We start from the raw sequence: 22,612 nt of genomic DNA on the forward strand, positions 1-22,612 counted from the left end.
GCCAGGAGCAAATCTAAAATGTGTTGGTCTGAAGTCGCTTCATTACTCATAGGTGTGGTTTGGGCGTAACGTGAAATAAACCAATCAGAGCGTCATCTCACATTCCCTTTAAGAGCAGGCGCGCTTTTTCCATGGCGGTAACGGCGGATTTTCCAGGCGCGGTTCACAGCCAAGGAGAGCAACGCTCTCGTCACGGCCGTAAAAGAGAGAAGTTGCATTGAAATGGAGAAACCTACCCAAATTAACTTCGGTTAAACGGGCGTTTGATAATTTGGGTAAATGTGTAAGCTAGATGTATGCTTTTATAATAAATTATCTATCTATCTATCTATCTATCTATCTATCTATCTATCTATCTATCTATCTATCTATCTATCGTAATAATGTATGATTTGCAAAAATGAAAACTGCTGCTTCTGTGTAGATGAGAGAATCAAAGTGTATGCGCGTTGTGCACACGCTACATTGATTATGGCCAAGCATGCACCCTTAAAATAGCATATGAATAACATGTGCAACGCGCCACTGACTTTAGACTATTTTTTCCTGGTTAGTGGCGCAACTGTTTTCTAAACCTGTAAAATAGCATTCAGTTTGAGCCCAGACCCGCCCTGAGTGAGCTGGACACAGAGTCTGCCAGTGTTTCGACACTGGAGCCGCTGTAGACATGAATGTCTCCGAAGCGATTGAGGTGTGGTGTTGTTGGATGTAAGAATGAACATAGCAGTCTTCATTTACTCTCGTTGTTACTCGAGGATGGATCTGTACTGTTCGTGATCAAGCTTACACTCTCCGGAGCGACAGGACTAACGTGACTGACCATGGCAAAAATGAAAGTGAGAGCTTTTGATTGTTTTACGGATATACAGTTTACCAGTTTATTTAGCACCCACTGAAAAGGTGTGTATATATGTTTACTGTTAGTTGTAACGAGTGTTTTGTGTACTTTGCTGTGTACGTTTTAAATGGAGAGAGAGAGAGTTTATGGATAAGACTTTAATGCTCACTTCTTATACTGTGTTTATTCAGCTCTTACAGAGATTCTCTGGAGTAAAACTAACGCTCAACTTTTGTGTGATGTACAATAAACTTCACTGAACTCATCAGTATATTTTGGTCATCATTTGTACGGGTTCTGCTACAGCAGGCTTGTATTAATAGTGGATAAAAGCAGATGACAAGTAAGTTCTAACCATAATTAAACTAAACTATACCTGTTCTATCTCCATACAGCATATATTATCTGGCTCTGTGGGCATTATTGTCCGACTCCAAGTCGAAATGAACACCACAACTGAGAGTTTCTGTTCTGATATGTGACCCGTCACGGAAACCAGGGACACAAGTCGGCAGCACAACTTTCGAGCAAAATGAGAAAGAAGCTTTTTTTTTCAAAATTTGTGATTTTCGTTTTTTTGCAGAATCTGTTTGTTGAGATCACGAAGAAGCCTCTGCATGTTTGAGATAGCAGTATTGGTATATTTAAAAGCGTACATTTTGATTTTGAAATCGGCTTGTTTTTCGGAGATTCTAGCACACAGTAGGGGCGTGTCATTGTCGGTGTGTATTTCCATACTGAATAAGCCGGCGTGGCTACTTATCATGCAGCGCTCTGGCCGGCTCTATCTGATTTCAAAATTCAATTAAGATGGACGCCAATAACATTACGATGTCCAGCAATCGATTTAAATAGTAGGTTACATGGGGTTTAATTTGTCGTTTAATGAAATGTAGCCAAATGCATGTTGTCAGTGCCAATATATAGATCCACCAACGTACCTAATGTGGATCTTAATGGTTGAGCAACAGTTCGCCAACGTTCGCCAGTCGTGTCAGAGGGTCTGAGTTTGAACCCGCCCTCGTATAGGTTTTTTTTTTTCGTATAGCTTTTTTCTCTCATCAAAACGATTATGTTCAGCAGTGGTTGTATATCAAGCAGGGACACGCAAACGTTTGCATTAGGTTTTGTGATATTAAACAGAACGAATAGAGAGTATGCGCAACGGATTGAAGCGTGCGTCGAGTGAAGACAATGGGGTGTGTGCACGAGCCACACGAGAAAACACTGCATCTGCGCCGCCACTGATCGCCGCGGCAACGAGCACTTTGATCACTTGATTAAAAAAAAACACATTTCAGCTAGTATCTTATTTAAAAAACGAACGAAATGAATGCTATAGCCTACTAATAGCCTACTCATACTATAGCCTATATTTCACATAGCACATCCTGTTTTTGATTTGAACATTGTCTAGAGTTTATCTTATTTTTTATTCAGTGTACACAAGAGTTGCCTATACAGTTTTATCGGTAGATGCTAAGAGACATTTATTTATATATTACCTGCAAACTTTATTTTTTATTTTTTATTTGATGGCACATTTTCCTGGCCTTTCTGCTCCCCCCGTGCTTACAGCTTTACAGGGGGGTATGGCTTATCTAAATGAGATGTAAATGAGCCCTATTGTCACTCCCAGCAGGAGAAAGGTGAGAATCTTCAGACTCTGTTTTCTCCCCTTTGTGCGTTTTTGAGTGCCTACCTTTAAATGGCCATAACTTCTCCAAATATTATCAGATTTCCTTGTGTTACACATCGTTGGAAAGCTTGGAGACTACACTTTCAGAATCTGCGAATAACTCAAAATGCCCCAGAACCGACTTGTGTCCCTACACTGTAAAAAATTCTGCTGTGATTTTACAGTAAATTACTGGCTACTAATTGCATTACTTTCACAGTAATTTACAGTAAGAAATTTAATGTAAATTATAGTAAAATTACACTTGTGTACAGTGATTTCACAGTTAATTATATCACATTATTACTGTAATTTCACAGTGATTTATTGTGTTTCGGCTGTAAAAGTAATGCAATTAGTAGCCAGTAATTAACTGTAAAGTTACAATTAAATACAGCAATGCAATGTGATCAAAGAAAAGTAGTAATAAAAAAAACAAGATTAAACAATGCTTTCCTCAATTGTTTTATTTTTTACAATTGATACAATAATATCACAACAAACATGTTGCATTAAGGTGTTAGGACTACATCCCAAACTCTAACTTGACTGACACTATTCTCAGAACACAGATTCTAATTCTAATTCTTCCAAATGCAATGACACAAGAACTGGTAAAGGTGAATGTGTATGTATGCTGAATGCATGTTGGCTTGTGAATGTGTGTTTTACCTTATGAATGTGCACAGGTCAGGTAATGGGTAAGGACCCAAAAAACAAAACTGTTATTCATTTATACTGGCAGCGACCCCAGAAGGATGAGGCAGATTAAGTGTGAGAGCAGGCAGGAGTAGGCAACGAGATTATCAGTCCAATAAACACAGGGAAAATCCAAAACAATAGCCAGGTAGAAGGTCTCAACCATAAGGGCAGTCCAAAATATTCATTGGCCATATGGCAGGTGGAAATGAAGAGAGGCAACAATGAGAACAAAGAGAGGGAGCAAATGGAAAAAAAGCACAAAATCTGCTTTGCCATCAATTCAAAATCCACAAGTTTTCGCAATAGAGAACAAACTTGCTGATCGATGCCACCCTGCTTCTTTTTGGATTTAGATCCTGTAAGGTTGATGCCCAGGAAGCACCTAAGACGACAAGTAAAAAAGTTACATTTCAGAGTCTGATAGATTCCCTATTTATTTTTATAAATTTGAAAAAGCAGTCTAACTTCACAATATATTTTACAGTGATTATTTTTCAATAATCCATTAAGTTTTTCCACATTTGCTGATCACAACAGCACATGCAAAATACCTTAGGTAAGAGGTGCTGGTCCTGTTGCTGGGACAGATATCCAGAAACAGGAATGAGCACCCTTTAACATAAGGCGTTTTAAAAATAGTCTTAATGTTATGGACAGAAAAACAAGAGTCATGATATAGAGTGAAATAGGATTATTAAACTTCAAAAAGTGATAGTTTAATTAAAGAAATGCAATGCACGCTTGCAAAAGCGTAACGTAATGCGATTACAAGACACGTAACCAAGTGCACATCACAGAGTGATGGAAAAGGTGAGCGTTTGCAGTTAAAAACTACATAATTATCGTTTTGTTTATAAAAATTATCAATCGTTTCAGATCAGAAGACTTTTATTTGTCGACTGGAATCGTGTGGATTATTTTGATGCAGCCTAAATATGCATTTTGGACCAGCTGAATTTTAAGCTGCAGATAAATAGTCACAAATGTTAAAATGTCATTCACAGAAATAAAATGACAGACACAAACTTGTACTCTTTCATTCACATTCCCAGTATACACTCAATTAGGCACTTCCAGCTTCTCAAATCTGCCATTTCAAATTGCCGCGCCTATCTCTCTTACTGCCACTGAGTTTGAAAATGCAAAAGTTAGTTACGCATCTAATATATCGCAAAAAAAGTTGCGAAAGTCAATGTGTGAAGATTTGATATTGCAATGGCAGATTTGAGAAGTGCTTAATTGAGGTTGTGCTGCGAATGTGAATGAAAGAATACAAGTTTGTGTCTGTCATTGTATTTCTGTGAATGACTTTTGCATTTGTAACTATCTGCAGCTTAAAATTCAGAATGCATGTTTGTGACTATTTTCTGCAAGTGCTGATCTCAACATTCAACAAGTTTTCACATTGGAGATGTGAGTGTAAATTTTAGTGTACAAGTACAAATATTAATTGTACAAGTTCTCAAATTCACATCTAATCTCGAGTTTTGCTACTCTTTTACCTTCATAAGATCACGCTGGCAATTGGTGGGAGAGGAGTTGAAGCTGGCCGTTGGGTCTGTGTGGAGGACTGGTCTGGTTCTCGTGGATCTGATCCGATGACTGTGCCGATGACTGTTGTGTCAACAAGGTCTTGACAGGCGTTTGTTTCTAGGTCTCGTCTAGTTGTCATGGTCTCTTCTGACATTCAGGGCTCACTGTGTTCATCTTAGGGTGCAGGTCCAGCATCTGATCTGGATACGGACTAGATCCGGCTGACAACAGTAACCTCGGGATAAGAATGAGACAGAGAGACTAACATTAGCAAAAATGCCATTGTTCATTGTTATGAGAAGTGTTTCCGGTTCTGGTTGAGCTAATTTATGCGGCCTAACAATCCTTTTTGAATTATATAGGATTATAGGGATTTTAATGATATAAATGTATTATGTTTATGCTAGGTTAGAGAGGTGTGTTTTTAATATAGATTTAAACTGCCAGAGTGCGTCTGCCTCCTGATCAACACTAGGAAGACTTACCTTGTGTCTGCTCCTCGATCTACTGCCAGTTAGACGGCTGGATCCACCAGTCCATGATCCCTCGACCTCCATTTCAGCAGCATTAGCTGTCAGGGTTTCTCTGAACTGCATCTTTTAAATAAAGGAATACATATTGTGAAGTCATTATTAAATCTTAAGTATTCGTTTTTTATGTGCATAGGTTTGATAAATGTTGTTGTCAGAGTTCACGCAGCAGTATATGCAAAATATCGGTATCAGTTTACAATAAGGTCTCATTTGTTAACATTAATGTGTTAACTAATATAACCAATACATTTGTTACAGTATTTGTTAACATTAGTTAATACAAATACAACTGTTCAATGTTTGTTCTTGTAGTTCACAGTGCTAATGTTAACAAATACTGTTTTATTTTAAATGTCAAAATGAAAATGAACCAAGATTAATACATTTTGAAGTATTACGCATGGTTACTCTGTTAACTAATGTTGAAAACTAATATTAACAAAATAAAACCTTATTATAAAGTGTAACCAAGACTGCAAAAACTGTTGGTGTCAGATTCCAAACAGTGCGATCAGATAAACATCAATTAAGTTAGTATGTTCGCTCATAATCATCATATATCCCCACTGCAGTAAAATGTTAAACCATTTTAATCGCATTATACAGTGATATATACTCTTTCATTTTTTCTTTCACTCTAAAGTGCACCTGCTCTAAAGCAAATTACGCTTATGTTAACGTAACATTCAATAACAAAAGTCGAGCAAAAGACAAAGAATTAATAAGCTGCACTTATCTATAACGCTTTCCCGTTTCGGAGCTCCCCACAGAAGTGTTAGCTACAACAAAATAAGTCTTTTTTAATTTCAGATTGTACATATAATGAGTTGTCTCCGCGGGTGTTATACAGCAGCGTGGTGGTCAGTGTAGTAGTTCGATTCACAAGTAAATGACTCTTTTGAAATGTTAGTGAATCAAATCTATGCACCGAAAGCATAGTCCGACTCCTATGATTTGATAATCACTCGTTGAAAAAGACGAAATAACTGACTAAATTTTAGCAAACAAAATGGAATATAACTACTAAATATAATTTCATTAGCCAACATTGCAGTGCACTGGATCCAGCTCAGCAGTTTTTCTAATAAAACAAATACACAATCATCCTAAAATGAAACCGTAACGTTAGGCCTTTTCATCAACACTCCGTATCTCCGCGACCGAATGGGTATTCTGATGTTACGAAGGCCTAATTACCATCGCAAACCATCTCAATTAAAACATCAAACAACAGAACAATAAATGAATTAAATTACTTACCCGTTTTTTTCAGCTGAATGATTCCTCTCGGAAACGAAATGGTCTGCGACGCGTCTGTTGGATCATCCTCAGGATTTAACCGCCAAAATCTTTTTTTTTCAGTTTTTTCGTGGCCTGCTTGTGACAAAACGAACTCGGGTCGAAGTTACACCGAGTCTCGGGTCACAGCTACACCGAGTATGGACCTGACACCATTACAACTGATTTCAGCCGAGGCTCAGGCTGGCCCATACAGAAAAAGCCGTTGGCCCAACTGTGCTTGCTATCTGGGTGGGGTCTTCGTTCTCAGCTGAACAGCCCATTTTTTTTTACAGTAATTTGCTGTCATATCACAGCAGATAGTAAAATGTCAGTGAGCGAATCCACATTACTGTGAAATTACAATTGTTTACAGTAAATCAATTAAAACAGTATTTTACTGTAAAATAACACAGTTAAATATTGTGAAAGTCTGGAAATATTTTACAGTGTACTTTCCGTGACTGGTCACATATTATCAGATGAGATTGTCCTGACTCTGAGCGCAAGCTCATGAAGCTCCGCCCCCTGGGCCAGCAGCAGCAGCTCATTTGCATTTAAAGGGATACACACTAAAGTGTGTTTTTCTGAGCCCCAAAAAATGACAATTTAAACATTATCTGTTGGGTATTTTGAGCTAAGACTTCACATACACACTCTGGGGACATCAGAGACTTATTTTACATCTTGTGAAAAAGGTCATAATAGGTGCCCTTTAATGCACGGCTTTTCAAAATGTCACAAAGCGTTTTGGGATTGGTTTGAATGAAATATTGCAGTTTATAATTAGTATTTTGGCACACCACGATGAGTGGCGCTATGCATTGTTCTAAAATCGTGCTTTATTCTGGCATGTTGAATTACAGTAGCGTTCGACAAACGCGGCAGCACGTTCACTTTGTTTTATTTTTCTCACAACAGCTAAAATAACTTAATACTTTTGGGGTCATACAAATAAGAGTACATTGTTCAAAACTGTAAACTTTTATTCATATTAGGCTAGCGACCTCTGTCGTCTCTCTCTCCGAAAGCCACTTGCCTCAGCTCAGTCACAATAAGATGAAAAATTTTACTAAAAGGGATCGAGGTAGACGTATATCGGTAACAGGTCGAGTTGCAGGCACACGTGCAGTTTAACGGTGTCCTGACACGGAAAGAATTTTGCCAGCTGAGCTGACTCTTATCTTCACTTATATGAATGAGCAATGCATGAGAAGTGAAACTAGAACTACAACATTTGGAAGAGCAAGCGCAGAAAGTGGAAGAAGAGCGAAGAGAAAAACAGCAGAAGCTCCAAAAGAGTAAAATAAGAGCAAAAAATGAAAGAGAGCACAAAGTACAGAGTAATAAAATCAAGGAAAATTATTTTTTAAGAAAACATGAACATAAGTTTAAGTTTTGTGCAATATTTTTTTACATGTGTTTTTTATATTTTTGATTCGTGCTTATTAATTTTGTATCCGTGACTGCAATTCGTTTGACGGGATATTGATCCCATATTAAAGGTGTAGGATAAAAAGACACACCCATGAAATGTATTTAAAAAGTAATAATAATAATAAAAGTAATAAACAGTAAGTTAAAAAACAGTTATGTAATGGGAAAACACTGTAGCCAGTAGTTTACTGTACAACTGAGTTTTGTGGGTCACCATTGGGCTGACAAACCAACAAAAGTTGTTTTTTTAGCTAATATATAATGTAATTTCATATTTTTGGTATCGGATTTCATAAAATTGGTATCGATAAAAGGTATTGTTCAGTAACCGGTATCAGTCAAGGTATAGATATCGAATTTTTTTTAACGATACCCAGCCCTAATTACAAGGGATTTTAAAGTATGTTTTTTCTGAAAATTGACTTTCACTATGAACTTTAAATATGTGTAGCGTGTCATTTTTTCTCGGATTCCATCAAATCATAAATCATTTTGAAGAAAAAATATAATAAGCTCAGAAGAGAGAATCGAGATGCATTTTAGCACATTCAATTTATGGATCAATCGATATTAAATACACAAATACACAGGACTAAATGTAATATTAATTTCCCTTTAAACATGATTGTTTTCAAATAAATTTAGTACAAACACAATTTGTCTTTTTCTGAGGGTGATTTGATGTTTAAAGCTGCTAACATAAAACTATTGTTGCTCAAATTCATAATGAAATTTACTTACCGAATAAAGGAGGTAGTCCAATGCTCCTATTTGAGGAATCACTGAAACCACTGTCAACACAGACATCACTGGCATCAGGGAGTTTGCGATAGTGATGCATCTTTAGGGGGGAGAAAATACGTCCTCTTAATAAAGAATCTATGAAATTCACATATTAAATATTGTTGAATGAAAACAAATATTAAAACTAAATATTCCTTGTGAATCTTAAATCTGTGGTAACTTGTTATTGAATTTCTGATTATGAAACATTACAGTTTTTTAATAGCCTGGTTAAAACCAGACCATTCTCAGTAGTAACTGAGTTATGGTCTGGCAAAGCTTCATTAATAACTCATTTCCAAAGGGGCGTCACCAACGGACGTCGCTCAAATGCCTCTGGGCGCAATAGGCTATGTGCACAAGCGTCCCGACGAACTTCCGCTATTGTCAGTTGTTGGCATATCAGTTTCCGGTTTACGGCCGCTTCATCGGCATCCGCTGTAAACAAACAAGATGAGTGCTGCTGTTGTACGAAATAAAGAGATATTATGTGCGTGACACATCTAAGTTTCTAAGAACTGTAGGTGGATCTTACGGCCGTTTCCCACATACTCCGTGTGCAGTGTGTGTGTGTGTGTGTGTGTGTGTGTGTGTGTGTGTGTGCGGTGCAGGAGCAGCACGCGCTATTCACCTTCTCACCACTTTTACTTCTGTCCAGTACTTCCGTTGTAAACCAACTTCCGGTTTAGTGGACCCTCATTCAATTTCGAGGAGAACTGCAGAGAAGTCTCACTGATAAAATGTCACATAAGATAAGCTAATTTGTGCCAAATGTGCTATGTACGTGTGTATCAACAGCACAGCAATGCACTGTTTCTCTGGGTAATTTTTAAACGACTTTTAGGTGTTTATATGACCCGTCTGCCTGTCTGATCGCAGCCCGGCCGATGTGTAGTGTTTAGCCTACATTAGCCACAAACATCTAATGTTGTAATGGTTTCACTACAGGACACATACACATGCTATACCTTGTTTGAAAGCTATGGTCCTCTAGAATTCAGTCGCTGGATTTATTTTACAGCCATTACTTGTGTTAGAGATCAAACCATAAGAAATTGCAGCTAGCAGTTAGCTAAGCTAACGTTACCCTCTTGTTCATCTAGTTGAGGCTCTACTTTCTTTCTACACCAGTTCGTGGCTATTTTTAGCGCAATTTTCCACCGGACAAACAAGAACTTGTTTTTCCACCTCCATGAATGAGAGTGTTGATCATAATGTCGCATTGTTGAAGTAAATTGTAGTTTACCTTGCTTTACCCCGGTCTTCTAAAAGTAAAAAGATGACTGTGAAAAATAGTAGTAGGCCTATAGAATTAAATGCATTTATGGTGAGATTACTATAATTTATTGACAAATTACAATTTATCTAGATCGTTTCCGCACCGAGTCTATTTCTGCTGTGCTGCAAACGCTGAATTAAAGTGACAGCGCATGTTTCGTGGTCAAAATTAACAAAGATTGACATGAAAATGTAGTAATTTCACCATAAATGCGTTTAATTAAATAAATGGTAGTCTCATTCGTGGAGGTGGAAAAACAAGTTCTTTGTGACATGCAAGATTTATTTTATTAAAATTTAAATGGAAAAGAAAAGGCATGAGAGTCGGCTGTTTTTGTCAATTTACAGTTAAATATTTGACCACTTGCTTGAGCAACTTAATATAAGTAATGCATGGAATAATAGCCCTACGATGTTTAAATTGTGTTTAAACGTGCATGCGTCCATTAAAGAGTGTAGGTTATATGTGTACAAAGAGAATCGCAATGCTGAAAAAACATTTTATTAAATAAAAGTTGCAGCGTAACTTCTGGATTTTAAATAAAAATAGTAAGTGTTTGTGGTACAGCCGTGAATCAGTTATTCACTGCAAACGCATCATATATGAAGCACTATAGCGCGTGCTGCTCCTGCACCGCACACACACACACACACACACTGCACACGGAGTATGTGGGAAACGGCCGTAAGATCCACCTACAGTTCTTAGAAACTTAGATGTGTCACGCACATAATATCTCTTTATTTCGTACAACAGCAGCACTCATCTTGTTTGTTTACAGCGGATGCCTATGAAGCGGCCGTAAACCGGAAACTGATATGCCAACAACTGACAATAGCGGAAGTTCGTCGCGACGCTTGTGCACATAGCCTATTGGATAGACCTACACCTATCAGAGCGATCGTCATCATGTGTAAAGCCATATGCTGCATCTAGTGCTGGGAGGTAAACCGGTTCAAACCGAAAACCGGTTTATATTTTCGTTACGATATTGATTTTTAATAAACCGCCATACCGGTGTATTAAATTACACAACGTTCGGAATGAACGTTACGCTGCGCCGCGCGACTCTTTCAGACGGACCCTTTACAATGTTGCACTTCTAAGCAGCGACGAGTGAGGGTAAACAAACAGCAGTGCTCTGTTACGTTACAGGGACGATGGATGCTGCTGTCAGAATTATGACATAGAAGAACTTGTGCCATAAAGGGGAGCCGGGTCTATTGTTTGGAGGTTTTTTGGTTTCCAAAAATCCAACGTCGACCAACCAACCATTTTATGTAAGTGCTGTCGGGCTAAAATTCTCGCCAAAGGCGGCAACACGAGCAATTTGCTCCAGCACCTTAGCCGCAAACACGTCTTGGAATATCAAGAATGTATTAAATTAAAGTCAGCCGCGGACTCAGCGCCCTCCACATCAGCAGGTAACACGGGGAAAGCTAAAGAAAAGTCGAGCCAAATGTCACTTAAAGACGCGTTTGCTAAAGGGACTTACTACGACAGAAAAAGCAAACGATACATAATTTTGTTTTTATAGACCTCAAAAGCAATGCAAGACAAGTTTTCTTTTTATATTTACTTGAATGCATGCAATGTTCCTGGGCTTGTACTTGAACTAGCAAAAGTATTCCAAGTTGTTCTAATTGTGTTGTTCAAAATAAAATATAAAAATAAAAGTTCTGTATTTTGACTGCAATTGTCTTTGCATTCTGATTCCTCACTTCATTAGAATCATGAATGGCTCTTATTTGTAAACAACAGCATAATTTTCTGGGGCCATGCAAACCTGTATTACTAGTGTGGAATTATTCTACAATATTCACTAATGACAGTAAAGTAGACCATCCCAAGTCAGTTTACTGCAGTAATTCCTCTCTCAACCAGTAGAAAATGAATTGAACACCTGTATATGCATGAAAAAAAACCCCGTCATAAACCATAAACCGGCACAATTTTGAAAAAAAACGTGATATCAATTTTTGGTCAACCCGCCAGCACTAGCTGCATCCCAATTAGAGGTGGGCGATATTTCATTTAGACCAAAATATCCAATATCCGATATGCAAAATTGGGATATCGAATATTTCATAATTTGTACAATCCGACCCCCCAAATATGAAAAGAGCTGAAAGAAGTTAAAGAGAAAAATAACGCACACTATAACCTTCTAAACAATTATATGTAGCGATTTTTAATACAGGGCAGTACTATTCCCGGAAGCAACCTCCGAGTGGCCCAGCCCATGGTCCCATGTCGTCAAAAACACACATTCATACGTAAATTCCAAATAGTGCACGCAGAAGCTGCAAAACCGTTTTGTAAAATGATATATGAATTATTTTTATTTTATCATATGTCATTTTACAAAAGGACATTTTACAAACCTACGTTTTGCGCATGTGCTCCTGCATGCACTTTTTCAGTCACAACACAGCAATCAAAGGAGGACGTGCTGAAAACTGTAATGCTGTTCTCTTCCTTCATAACTCGTACTGAGAAGGTTTGAGTTGCAGAGGAATTTGTGACTGTTTCAGCTGTTCAACCACATCAACGTTTCGTAATTAGTAAGTCCGTGCTTTTTCTCTTTTTGTTCTTATGTGCTGAAGGGCTGCTGTGCCTTGGTGAAACGGTGTTTGTAGCCTACGTGAAGAGCTCTTTTCCAAAACGCCATAAACCTAAAAAGCTGCCTCAAAGAACCAGCAAAAGTAATGATTATGAATATGTAAACTATTGCAATAAGACATTTTAATTGTTTATTAACTTCTGGCAAAGATGAAGTTGACGATAGGCTATTGACTCGCGATCTTCGCAGTAGGCTAGTGAACGCACCGGAGAAATGCACAATTATTAGGCTACATAGTTTCTTTTATTTTTGGATGGTTTTGTTTAGAACCAGCTTCTTGTAAATATATTTCACATTTGTTAGGCCTGTGAGGCGAGTAGGCTACGGTCCGGTTCATGATGATCTCCAGTTCAAGCACCTTATGTTGTGATTGCTAGCCTATATTTACTTTTTATGTATTAAATCCAGGAAATGTGTCAATGAAAAATGTATTAAAATTAAGATACAATTAATACAAAACGAAATTCGTTTTAAAGAAAGGCTTTGTGCTTTCTGTTTTGAGGTCTCTGTTAAAGTTTGAAAGTCTTAGTGCAGCTTTCAGAGCACTCGCGCCCATAATGGAGAACTGTCACGTAATATTGTTTTTTCCTCATAAATGCAAACACGAAAAATAAAAGACAAAAGACTTTTTTAAAAAGACAAACCATCAATTTAAAAAAATAAATTAAATGGATTTATAGCGTTTTGGTGAAAAAAATGGATGGATTTATAGCATTTTGAAAAATTTTCAATTTATCATCAACAATATTGTTGTTTGATTTAATAATCACTGTTGCCAGAAGTGCCTAGTTCCATTTTTTTTTTTTTTTGTAAGTGGAAAAAGTAGGGGCTACCTCAGATTCTGTTTAGTTAGCTCCTTTATTGTTTTTTCTATAGCCTACAATAATAGGTCAAATGCAGCAAGTCAAAAGACCAACTGGACCTTCTTTGCCAGTTTGCACACATTTCTTTGAAGGATGGCAAAAATATCGTCTGAATATTGATATCGAGATATTGGAAAAAAATACCGAGATATTCATTTTTGTCAATATCTCCCACCCCTAATCCCAATTCGCCTAAGTTACACTACGCCATAAAAGTATGTACACTTTTTGTGAAGAAAAGGTATTTACTTTTGAATGTGTAGCAAAAAAGTAGGCAAACTTTGGGACATACTACTTCGTCATCTTTATCGGACGGATCTGTCGCGTGCATCCTGTCACGTAAACTGCCCTGTCAATCATCGTGTCACAGTTAAAATCCTCTATTAAATCGAATTTAATTTCCTACCGTTTCGGAGAGAAATGTAGTCGCACGTTCATCTACCAGTGGGTCTTTCATGGAGACTGTCCTCATGTGTTTGCAATTTGAATATAATAATGCATTTAAAAGTTGGTGGCTTCACCAACAGACGTCGCTCAAATGCCTCTGGGCGCAATTGGATAGACATTTAACCAATCAGAGCGATCGTCATTGTGTAAAGCCCGCCCCAACATTTCTGATTGGTGCCGCATTTTCGACGGATTAGAAATGGGCTTGAATGAGCTCTTTGCCAGACTACTTGCAGAGCAAATCTAAATTTACTGGAAATTGTCTGGGTTTTTCTCTGGCTATTTTTTTTAATTGCTTGCACAGTAAAAGTGTTACTTGAGGCTCACTCAGTTAAAGCATTCACTCATGTGCCGAATCTTCAGACCAAGTCTGCAAAACTACAAGTACATCAGGGGTGGCGCCAGATCATTTTTAACGCATGTGCTGAGGGGGTGCTAGATCATTGACAAGGGGGAGCTGCGCAATTATAGGCAATATATATATATATTGTAAAAAAAAAACAAAGTTTCAATATATATATATTGAAAAAAAAACAAAGTTTTAGCAAAATGCTCTACAGTATTTTATTTGCTTGTATTTTTGCTGTGACTTCTGTAGCTGTTTTTTCACCATTGTTGAGATTGATATGCTGATTTTTTATGTTTGTGTGTGACTCTAAAGGATGTTAGAGGACGATCCATCATTATAAAGAAGTGTTGTTGGAACTCTTGCTGTAGTTTCACAGTGGTGGTTAAGTCACATTAAAGTCTGTTAATAATGTAACTCTTTTGATAAGGGATTGACACTGAGATGAGTGAATCAAGCGTGATATAACGCTATCATATCTTCCTCTTCACTATCATTAACAGGATAAACATGAATGAACATCAGAGCGTTGAAAGATTCAGAACAACTTACTGAAAAGTATCTGGAGTAATCGCTCAATCAGTGTTTCATCCGCAGAAATAAAACAGCTTGTAAACAATGTCACGTAACATTACATTCGCTTTATTGGAGTTGTATGGATTACTTTTATGATGATGGATGCGCTTTTTGGGGCTTCAAAACCTAAGGGACCATTCACTGCCATTATAAAGCTTTGAAGAGCAGGATATTATTTTATATAACTCTGATTATGTTTGGCTGAAAGAAGAAAGTCATATACATCTAGGGTGGCTTGAGGGTGAGTAAATCATGGGATCATTTTAATTTTGGGGTGAACTATACCTTTAAGATGTGTTTACTTTTACATTTATATTCTCATCTGTCAACCTTTTTAATTGTATAGTATTTAAAATAGCATTTCCATTTTGCACAAAGGCAAAAAAAAAAAAAAATATCAACAACAAATATTTTGGTATACGGTGCCATACTTGTTACAGAACTTACAATTGATTACAAATTCAATAACAGATCTATCAAATCATCATACATCAAATGTATTAAAATTAAACTATTGCAGGTTAATAGTTTTACGTCTTCAAATAAGGTTAATGAACATAAGCTTTAACTCACAGGGTTTGCTTCCATCTTGTTTCCTCCTCACAGAAGACCTCCACAACTCTTCAGTTATCTGCTAAACACAAAATAATTAATTACAAATAAACACTCATTACTCAGATTTTTTTTCCCCCAATTTTTGTATTTAAACAATTTGATATATAATATAATTATAGGTCTCTCTCTCTCTCTCTCTCTCTCTCTCTCTCTCTCTCTCTCTCTCTCTCTCTCTCTCTGTGTGTGTGTGTGTGTGTGTGTGTGTGTGTGTGTGTGTGTGTGTGTCTCTATCTGTTTATCTATCTATCTATCTATCTATCTATATATATATATATATATATATATATATATATATATATATATATATATATATATATACACACACACACACACACACACACAGTAAAAAGATGTGTGTTATAAAACAAAACTGTTGAAGGTATTTTGTGTTTATGACAAAATAAGATGTATTTTAAATGGTCTCCTATAAAAGCTCTAAAATAAATAATACAATAAATGAAAACAAATGAATAAAATATGAATTTTTAAAACCTTAAAGATTGAAGGGTGTTTTTTGGCAGCCAATCACTTCATACCTCTTGTCTTTTTCAAATGCTGCATTCACTGCGCTTTTCACTTGTTATTAACCAGATAAACTGCATCTCTGTCAGACGTCTACAGAAGCTCTTATTGGTTTTAAACAATACTTTATTAAATGTCACTGGACTACATAAAACAAGTTAACAATACGTTTCTGTGTTCTTCCAATCCAAAACACCACCTCAGTTGTAAAAACACAGGAAGTAACTCTGGCAAATACAACACACGTGACTGAGTTATTTTTTCTCTGGTTTCAACGACATATTATTCACCGTGTATTTATATTTTCATTTGTTTCTTGAAAAGTTACGATATTGAAGGCAAAAAAATAATAGTTGCACATGGCCATATAAAGACACACTTTAGCCTCAACAGACCAATCAAACATCTCTGTGGAAACGGGTCAGTAATATCAGTAAAATATAGTTTCAAGTTTCTCTACAAAGGGCTCATTTTGAGTAAAAATTATATATATACTGAAGACACTAATCATATAGCCGAATCACGAGCTTACGCTTATTTCTATTCCAAACAAAGTCTAATAGGCCTATATCAAATGTCCCTTTCGGTTTCGTTTTTGTCAGGTTTACGGTGCGTCATTACTTAATCCTCGCAAATTCAATCAGTTATTGCAAACTGTACACTAGTAACCCATCATACTAGACAAACCTGGTTGCAGTCTTGATCGAAGCTCTTCTGTATTTTGCGTCCTCATGAAAATTGAAACTGACGAAGCTCGAGCTTGAAGAGTTTTAAAGCGCGACGATAGAAACTAAATTATACTTAACGTACGGAACTAATATATTCTGTTTAGTTTAAACCATTTTCGTAACATAAATAACAGGCAAACAAGGTCTAAATCGTTAAAAATCAGCCAAAATGAACAACATCAAACTTTCAATGCTCCGCCCTTCTTCTTCTTTCTTCTCTGAGTCCCGCCTCAAAAGAGGAAGAACAGATCAAACAGCCGGAAGAACAAAATACACATGCAAATGATGTTTCAAGATGGCGCTTTTTTTCCGCACACGAAAACATTACAGATATACAGTTAATGTTTTAAACCAGACTCAAAATGAGTGAACAGTTACAGCCGTTATTAACTTTTTCAGCATCATTGCAGGTTCACTGAAGGACACTGAATTTACTGATTACAATAAAACATCCATACAAACCCATAGACTAAGATAAACCAGATTTCAACTAGATTATAATAATAATAATAATATTAAAAACAATTTAAAAAATACAAAAACAAGAGTAAACGCTCTCGAAACATTTGCAAAAGGGCCTAAACTATTGATTAGGGATGTAGAACTGAAGCCTCTTAAATCTTTGAAGCTTTTCTCTGATTGTTTCGGGAAAAGATTCGAAGCCTCAGATTGTGAGAGTGAAAACACTGCCATCTTGATGACGGTAACATTGCCCAGCGAGCAAAAAGTCATCTAGAACACTAGACGTAATTGTAAGACATCCAGAAGACGTCCTCACAGGAGCCAGAATGAACGTTTTTATACGTCTTTTCTGGACATTGTTTCAAAGGCTGTTAAAGACCCATACTGACATGGAAATCCAATATGCATTTTGCAAGAATCCAACATTAAAAAATATTTACTTCAAAACAGTGGCAGTGAGTTAGTTCTCAGAAAAACACAGTTAAGCCGCTTTTCCACCGAAATTACCCGGAACAATTTGTCCCAGGAACTTTTTTCCCAGGAACCTTTTTTGCCCCAGACCGGTTGCTTTCTGCGTTTACACCGCGGTCTAAAGTACCGGGAAGGTAAACTGCGCGCAACTGCTCCTCCCAGTCTGCGACGGACAGTAATCAGTTTTGAGCGCCACATTTATAAGTATGGAGGAGATTCAAACTGTGCTGCAGTTATTGGTTTACTAACGAGGTAGGCTAATTAACATAACAAAATAGACGAGCACTGATACTAAAGCGTGTTCAGAAAGCTCGTATGCGTATAAAATTAGACAAGGTACGTTGTGAGATGACTGGGACGAACGCGCAAAAATTTCCTTTTGCGCAAATACTCTTAAAAAAAGCCTGAACCCCGTCTATCAATCATAAATAGTGACAGTCTTGTAAATAGTTGTTTGTTACCAACCTCAATGCGCTATTTCAATCCTGTTATAGTAAATTTGTAACATGGTTTGCCTTGCAATAGATGACAATGTGTAAACATAATGACTTAATATTAAAAGCTGTGGCAGAAAAGAGACGAGCACTGATAAAGCGTGTTCAGAGCTCGTAATGCTAACGTTAGATATAAAATTGTATGTTATCAGCTATTGCGGACATTGGCCGTGAGATGGCTGTGACGAACGCGCAGAAAGTTTCCTCTTCCACAAATACCCAAATAATAAAGCCTGAAACTCGTCGCCAGTCCCCCAGTTTTTTTAATTAAATTCCATATTTGCAGACAGACAACTTTACTGCATGAAGCCACTTTTTAAAAGGGAGGTTAAAAATAAAGAAAATGCTGCGTGGAGTCATCCAACCAAAATGCGGCGTGAACACAACCAATCAGCTTGTGCAGCGCACAAGTCCCACCCCTGAAAGTTCCTGAACTTTGAAAAAGTACTACCTCGTGAGCAGGGACTATCGGAGGGGCAAATATTTACCCGGAACTTCATTTAGACCCTGGTTCCTGCGGTGTAAACACATCGAGTACCAGCCCAAAGTTCCTAGTTCCTGGGGAAAGTTCCTGCGGTGGAAACGCGACTCATTGTTAATGGTTGTCGTGTCATGAAACTGCAGACACACAGACCATAGACCTAAATACGATTTTAAAGAATATTGATAATATTGAATACTCAATTGGCAAAAATTGTGTAGTGTATATACTAATCTTGCATTTCTATATCTTATCAATATAATTGTAATAAACTGCTTACCATTTTCCTCTAAACCAAACTGATCACTCCAAGAAATCAACTATTTAAATCTCAAAATATATTTTTATTACTATTTTGTTCTGCTGGACCAAAACTTAACAGCCAGAACAGTAAAGTATAAATGAACACAATTTACCTTTAAATAATCTATAAAATGCTGTTAAAACAGTATAACATATCAATTAACAAAATGTGGCTGCTATAAGGTTCACAAGCTTCATTTATAGCAGCAAGTCCCGACTCTCCCGGTGGCATGTTTCAGATGATCGTCTGCAGACTTTATTTGGGCCTCTGTTGCAGCTGGGTCCCATTTCATGACAGCAGCTACAATCGAAGCAAAAAAATCCACATGTAAAATAAATAAATACAAACGCCACTGTTGTGGTTTAGTTGCAGCAGAGATACATAGTGTACATAGTTGAAAATGTGAGTACTCGAATCAATTAAACGAAATAGTTATTAAATCACAAATCAAGTAAAATTACATCAAGCCTGATATAAAACATTCCACACACACACACACACACACACATACACACACACATACATATCAGAGCCATACCCAGCAAACACAGAACGTTGGCACAACGTAGCCAACCTTCTAACAACGTTTTAACAACATGACCAAAAGGTTGCTGTAACTACGTTGTGTAGTGAAGGTTGTTACAGCGTTGTCACAATGTTGGCATTAAACCACCGTTCAGGGCCATTGCTTAAGGTTGTGCCAATGGTGTTTTGACAACCACTGGACTATGAACTCGTCACTGCCCTGAAGCGGGAAAATCAGCCTTTTAAATTCCAACCACCTGTTGTTGGGCATTGTGTTCTCATTCATCATCGAGCAAGACCGTTTTATTTGCCAAATTTCTATGTCACTGTCCATCTTTATTATGGGGTTCAGGGGGCACTTTTTTTTTTAAGCGGAAAATTAATTATTTTCAAATATAGGCGTATGCATTTATAGTGTGTATATTAACAAATATATATTTTATAATGACATTATAATTATACATGTACATTATTAGCCCTATTTTAACTATCTGAAACGCAAGTAACTTTGTGGGCGGATCTCGGCAAAATCTAAAATGTGTTGGTCTAAAGTAGCTTCATTACTCATAGGTGTGGTTTGGGCATAACGTGAAATAAACCAATCAGAGCGACATCTCACATTCCCTTTAAGAGCAGACGCGCTTCTGACGTTCTCGTCAGGGCCGTAAAACACAGAGAAGTGACATTGGGGATGGAGAAACACACCCAGATTAGCTTCAGTTAAACAGGCGTATAATAATTTGGGTAAATGTGTAAGCTAGATTTATGCCTATTTTTTCACATCTTCATGGACACTACAATGATTTCCCTCGTGTGTTAATATTTTTCCTTGTAATAATGTATGGTTTTCTAAAACTGCAAAATAGCACCAGGGAATGTTTGCGCTGGAACACGCCTCCTCTTTGTGCTGAACCATTAAAAAGTTAATTTCGTAATTTACCAACGTGCGTCTGTGGAGGGAAAAGTGTGCAAAATAGGTGTCGGTGTACAAAGTCATTTGCGCTGGGTGCAAGATAGGGCCCTATATGTTTTGAATAGAATTATGATTACCCATACACAAAAGAAATATATTTTCAGGATATATTTTGGAATATATGCAAACATTTGAAATTGGCCCAATAAATATATTTCATACTTATATTTCATCTATTTTTGTTATATTTCAGAATATATTTCAATGTATTTTTTTCTGTATTGGTCCCCAAAAGTGTCAAACATATATGTGGCATATATTCCAAATACATTGAAATATATTCTGAAATATAACAAAAATATATGAAATATAAGTATGAAATATATTTATTGGGCCAATTTCAAATATTTGCATATATTCCAAAATATATCCTGACAATATATTTCAAATATATTTCTTTTGTGTATGGGTACTGTAGGCTAATATATAGCAGGGGATTCAGTTACTTTTGAAAGGACAAAAATAAGGTGTCAGTGTATTTCATTAGACTTTAACTTTGCCAGCTATAAAAAAATATAGCATTTCCTCACGTTTTACCACTGATTTTTAGTGACAGTCGATATGCATGGACAGATATTATTGGAGACGATGACAGTTCTCCCCTCTCCCCTCTCCCCGAGATGGTCCTCAATGCAGAGCATAAAATCCGTGGGGAGGAGTCGGATCTAGATCCAACTCCTCCCACCTTACATACCTAAACCTACCAATCTCCACCCCCTGATCCCTAAACCCACCCCTAAACCTACCCATCTCCACCCCTAAACCTACCAATCTCCACCCCTTATATAAGATCCGACTCCTCCCCCCGGATCTTGTGTACTGCATTGAGGTGCTACTGCTCTCCCCTCTCCCCTCTCCCCTGCCGTGCCACACCACACACACTCCCCTCCCTTATTCTCACAGCCATCCACGCCCATTAAAGTTGCATTTTTCAAAAATATTGTGAGCTAGACTTGAGCTGAAATAGGGGGGTATCATGACCCATTAGGAAGTTAAAACATTTCCATGTCACTCAACATGACAGAACTGGTCATAATCTTAGGATATTAAGTTTGCCCATATCTTCTAATAGAACAGCACAACTTTCATAGCCCAGTATTTCCTTATAAATTAAAAGCACACAGACACAAATCAACACAATTTACATGTCTCTCTGTGAAAAGTGCTGGCCATCGTACTTTAATTTGTGACACTGGTGGCTCTTCCGAATATGTCAAACACTGTGCAAGCCTCTGAAAAATTACACCGGTCACAGTTCACATTTGATGTTGCTTTAAGCAATGTTGAGGAGGCTTATAAACCATATGTAATGGAGATGGAACACCGTGTGTTTGGTATCTATGGATTCAGAAGACCCTAAGCTAACATAAGCATGCATGTAATGTGTTTATAAAGGAAGTATGAGTGAAAAACGTACAATAAACGAAAATTAGATTTTTTGTCATTTATTACTGAAAAACACACCTCAATAGTGAACAGTTTTTGAACAAAAAATATATTTTTCAAACCCTTTGCTTGACAGACATTTGTAATTGTTAAATCAAATATGTAGAGAACAATGAAATAATTTACTTTTTTTTCACAAACAGTCCCAGGCGTTTTTTCTTAGGCATGCCAGTGAGCAAAGTGAGCCTTTCCAGGGAGTTGCAGAGGACACCTGGCATGCCCCACACTGCCAGAGGGTCTTGTTGTACACTCTGCTTGCCTTGCAGTGCTCGCAGTACTTACTGACATCTGCAGGGTTGTGTGCAGGGTTTGCTGGGTCCAAGGGGGCAATGGGCAGGGGTGTGTGATGAGTTGTCCTGTCTGCAGCCACTGTTACCACCCCGGCAAGTTGAGCACAGAGCACCTCCATAAAGGCTCTGTGAATCTTTTGCTCTTTGTGGAGGATGTAGCTGTCCACAAAGTGTAAGAACATAGTCTTATACCATCTATGTGCTTTGTGGTGAGCAGAGGTGTACTGGATGAGCTGATCGGGCAAGTCCACACCCCCATCATTCATCAGAAGTACAAACCATAGACTGGTACAAACACAACAGCCGTTTTTAAAATCCTATCCAATGGTTGAAAGTAAAGGAGTAAACACGGTCACTATAGGTTGTGATGGCTGTCAATCAAAAT

At 37.4% G+C, this 22,612-nt stretch overlaps 1 protein-coding gene and 1 long non-coding RNA gene across 2 annotated transcripts in view; both read right to left on the reverse strand.

Moving 5' to 3' along the window:
* Nucleotides 1-22,612, reverse strand: part of LOC307156318 (serine/threonine-protein kinase Nek4-like) — a gene marked incomplete at its 3' end in the record, with an annotated part of 945,281 nt that overhangs the window by 613,841 nt on the left and 308,828 nt on the right. The window contains exon 4 of the mRNA XM_079867609.1: nucleotides 8,741-8,840. Coding sequence (XP_079723735.1) covers nucleotides 8,741-8,840 — 100 coding nt within the window. The remainder of the gene's footprint in view (nucleotides 1-8,740; nucleotides 8,841-22,612) is intronic.
* On the reverse strand, nucleotides 1,886-8,616 carry LOC307155375. The gene is made up of 4 exons (XR_013820495.1): nucleotides 5,237-8,616; nucleotides 4,721-4,986; nucleotides 3,770-3,830; nucleotides 1,886-3,600 (listed from the first exon to the last, which is right to left on the reverse strand). It is a non-coding gene; the product is annotated as an uncharacterized lncRNA (long non-coding RNA).

Source organism: Squalius cephalus, assembly GCF_949319135.1.
Source record: "Squalius cephalus genome assembly, chromosome: 3".
NCBI lineage: Eukaryota > Metazoa > Chordata > Actinopteri > Cypriniformes > Leuciscidae > Squalius > Squalius cephalus.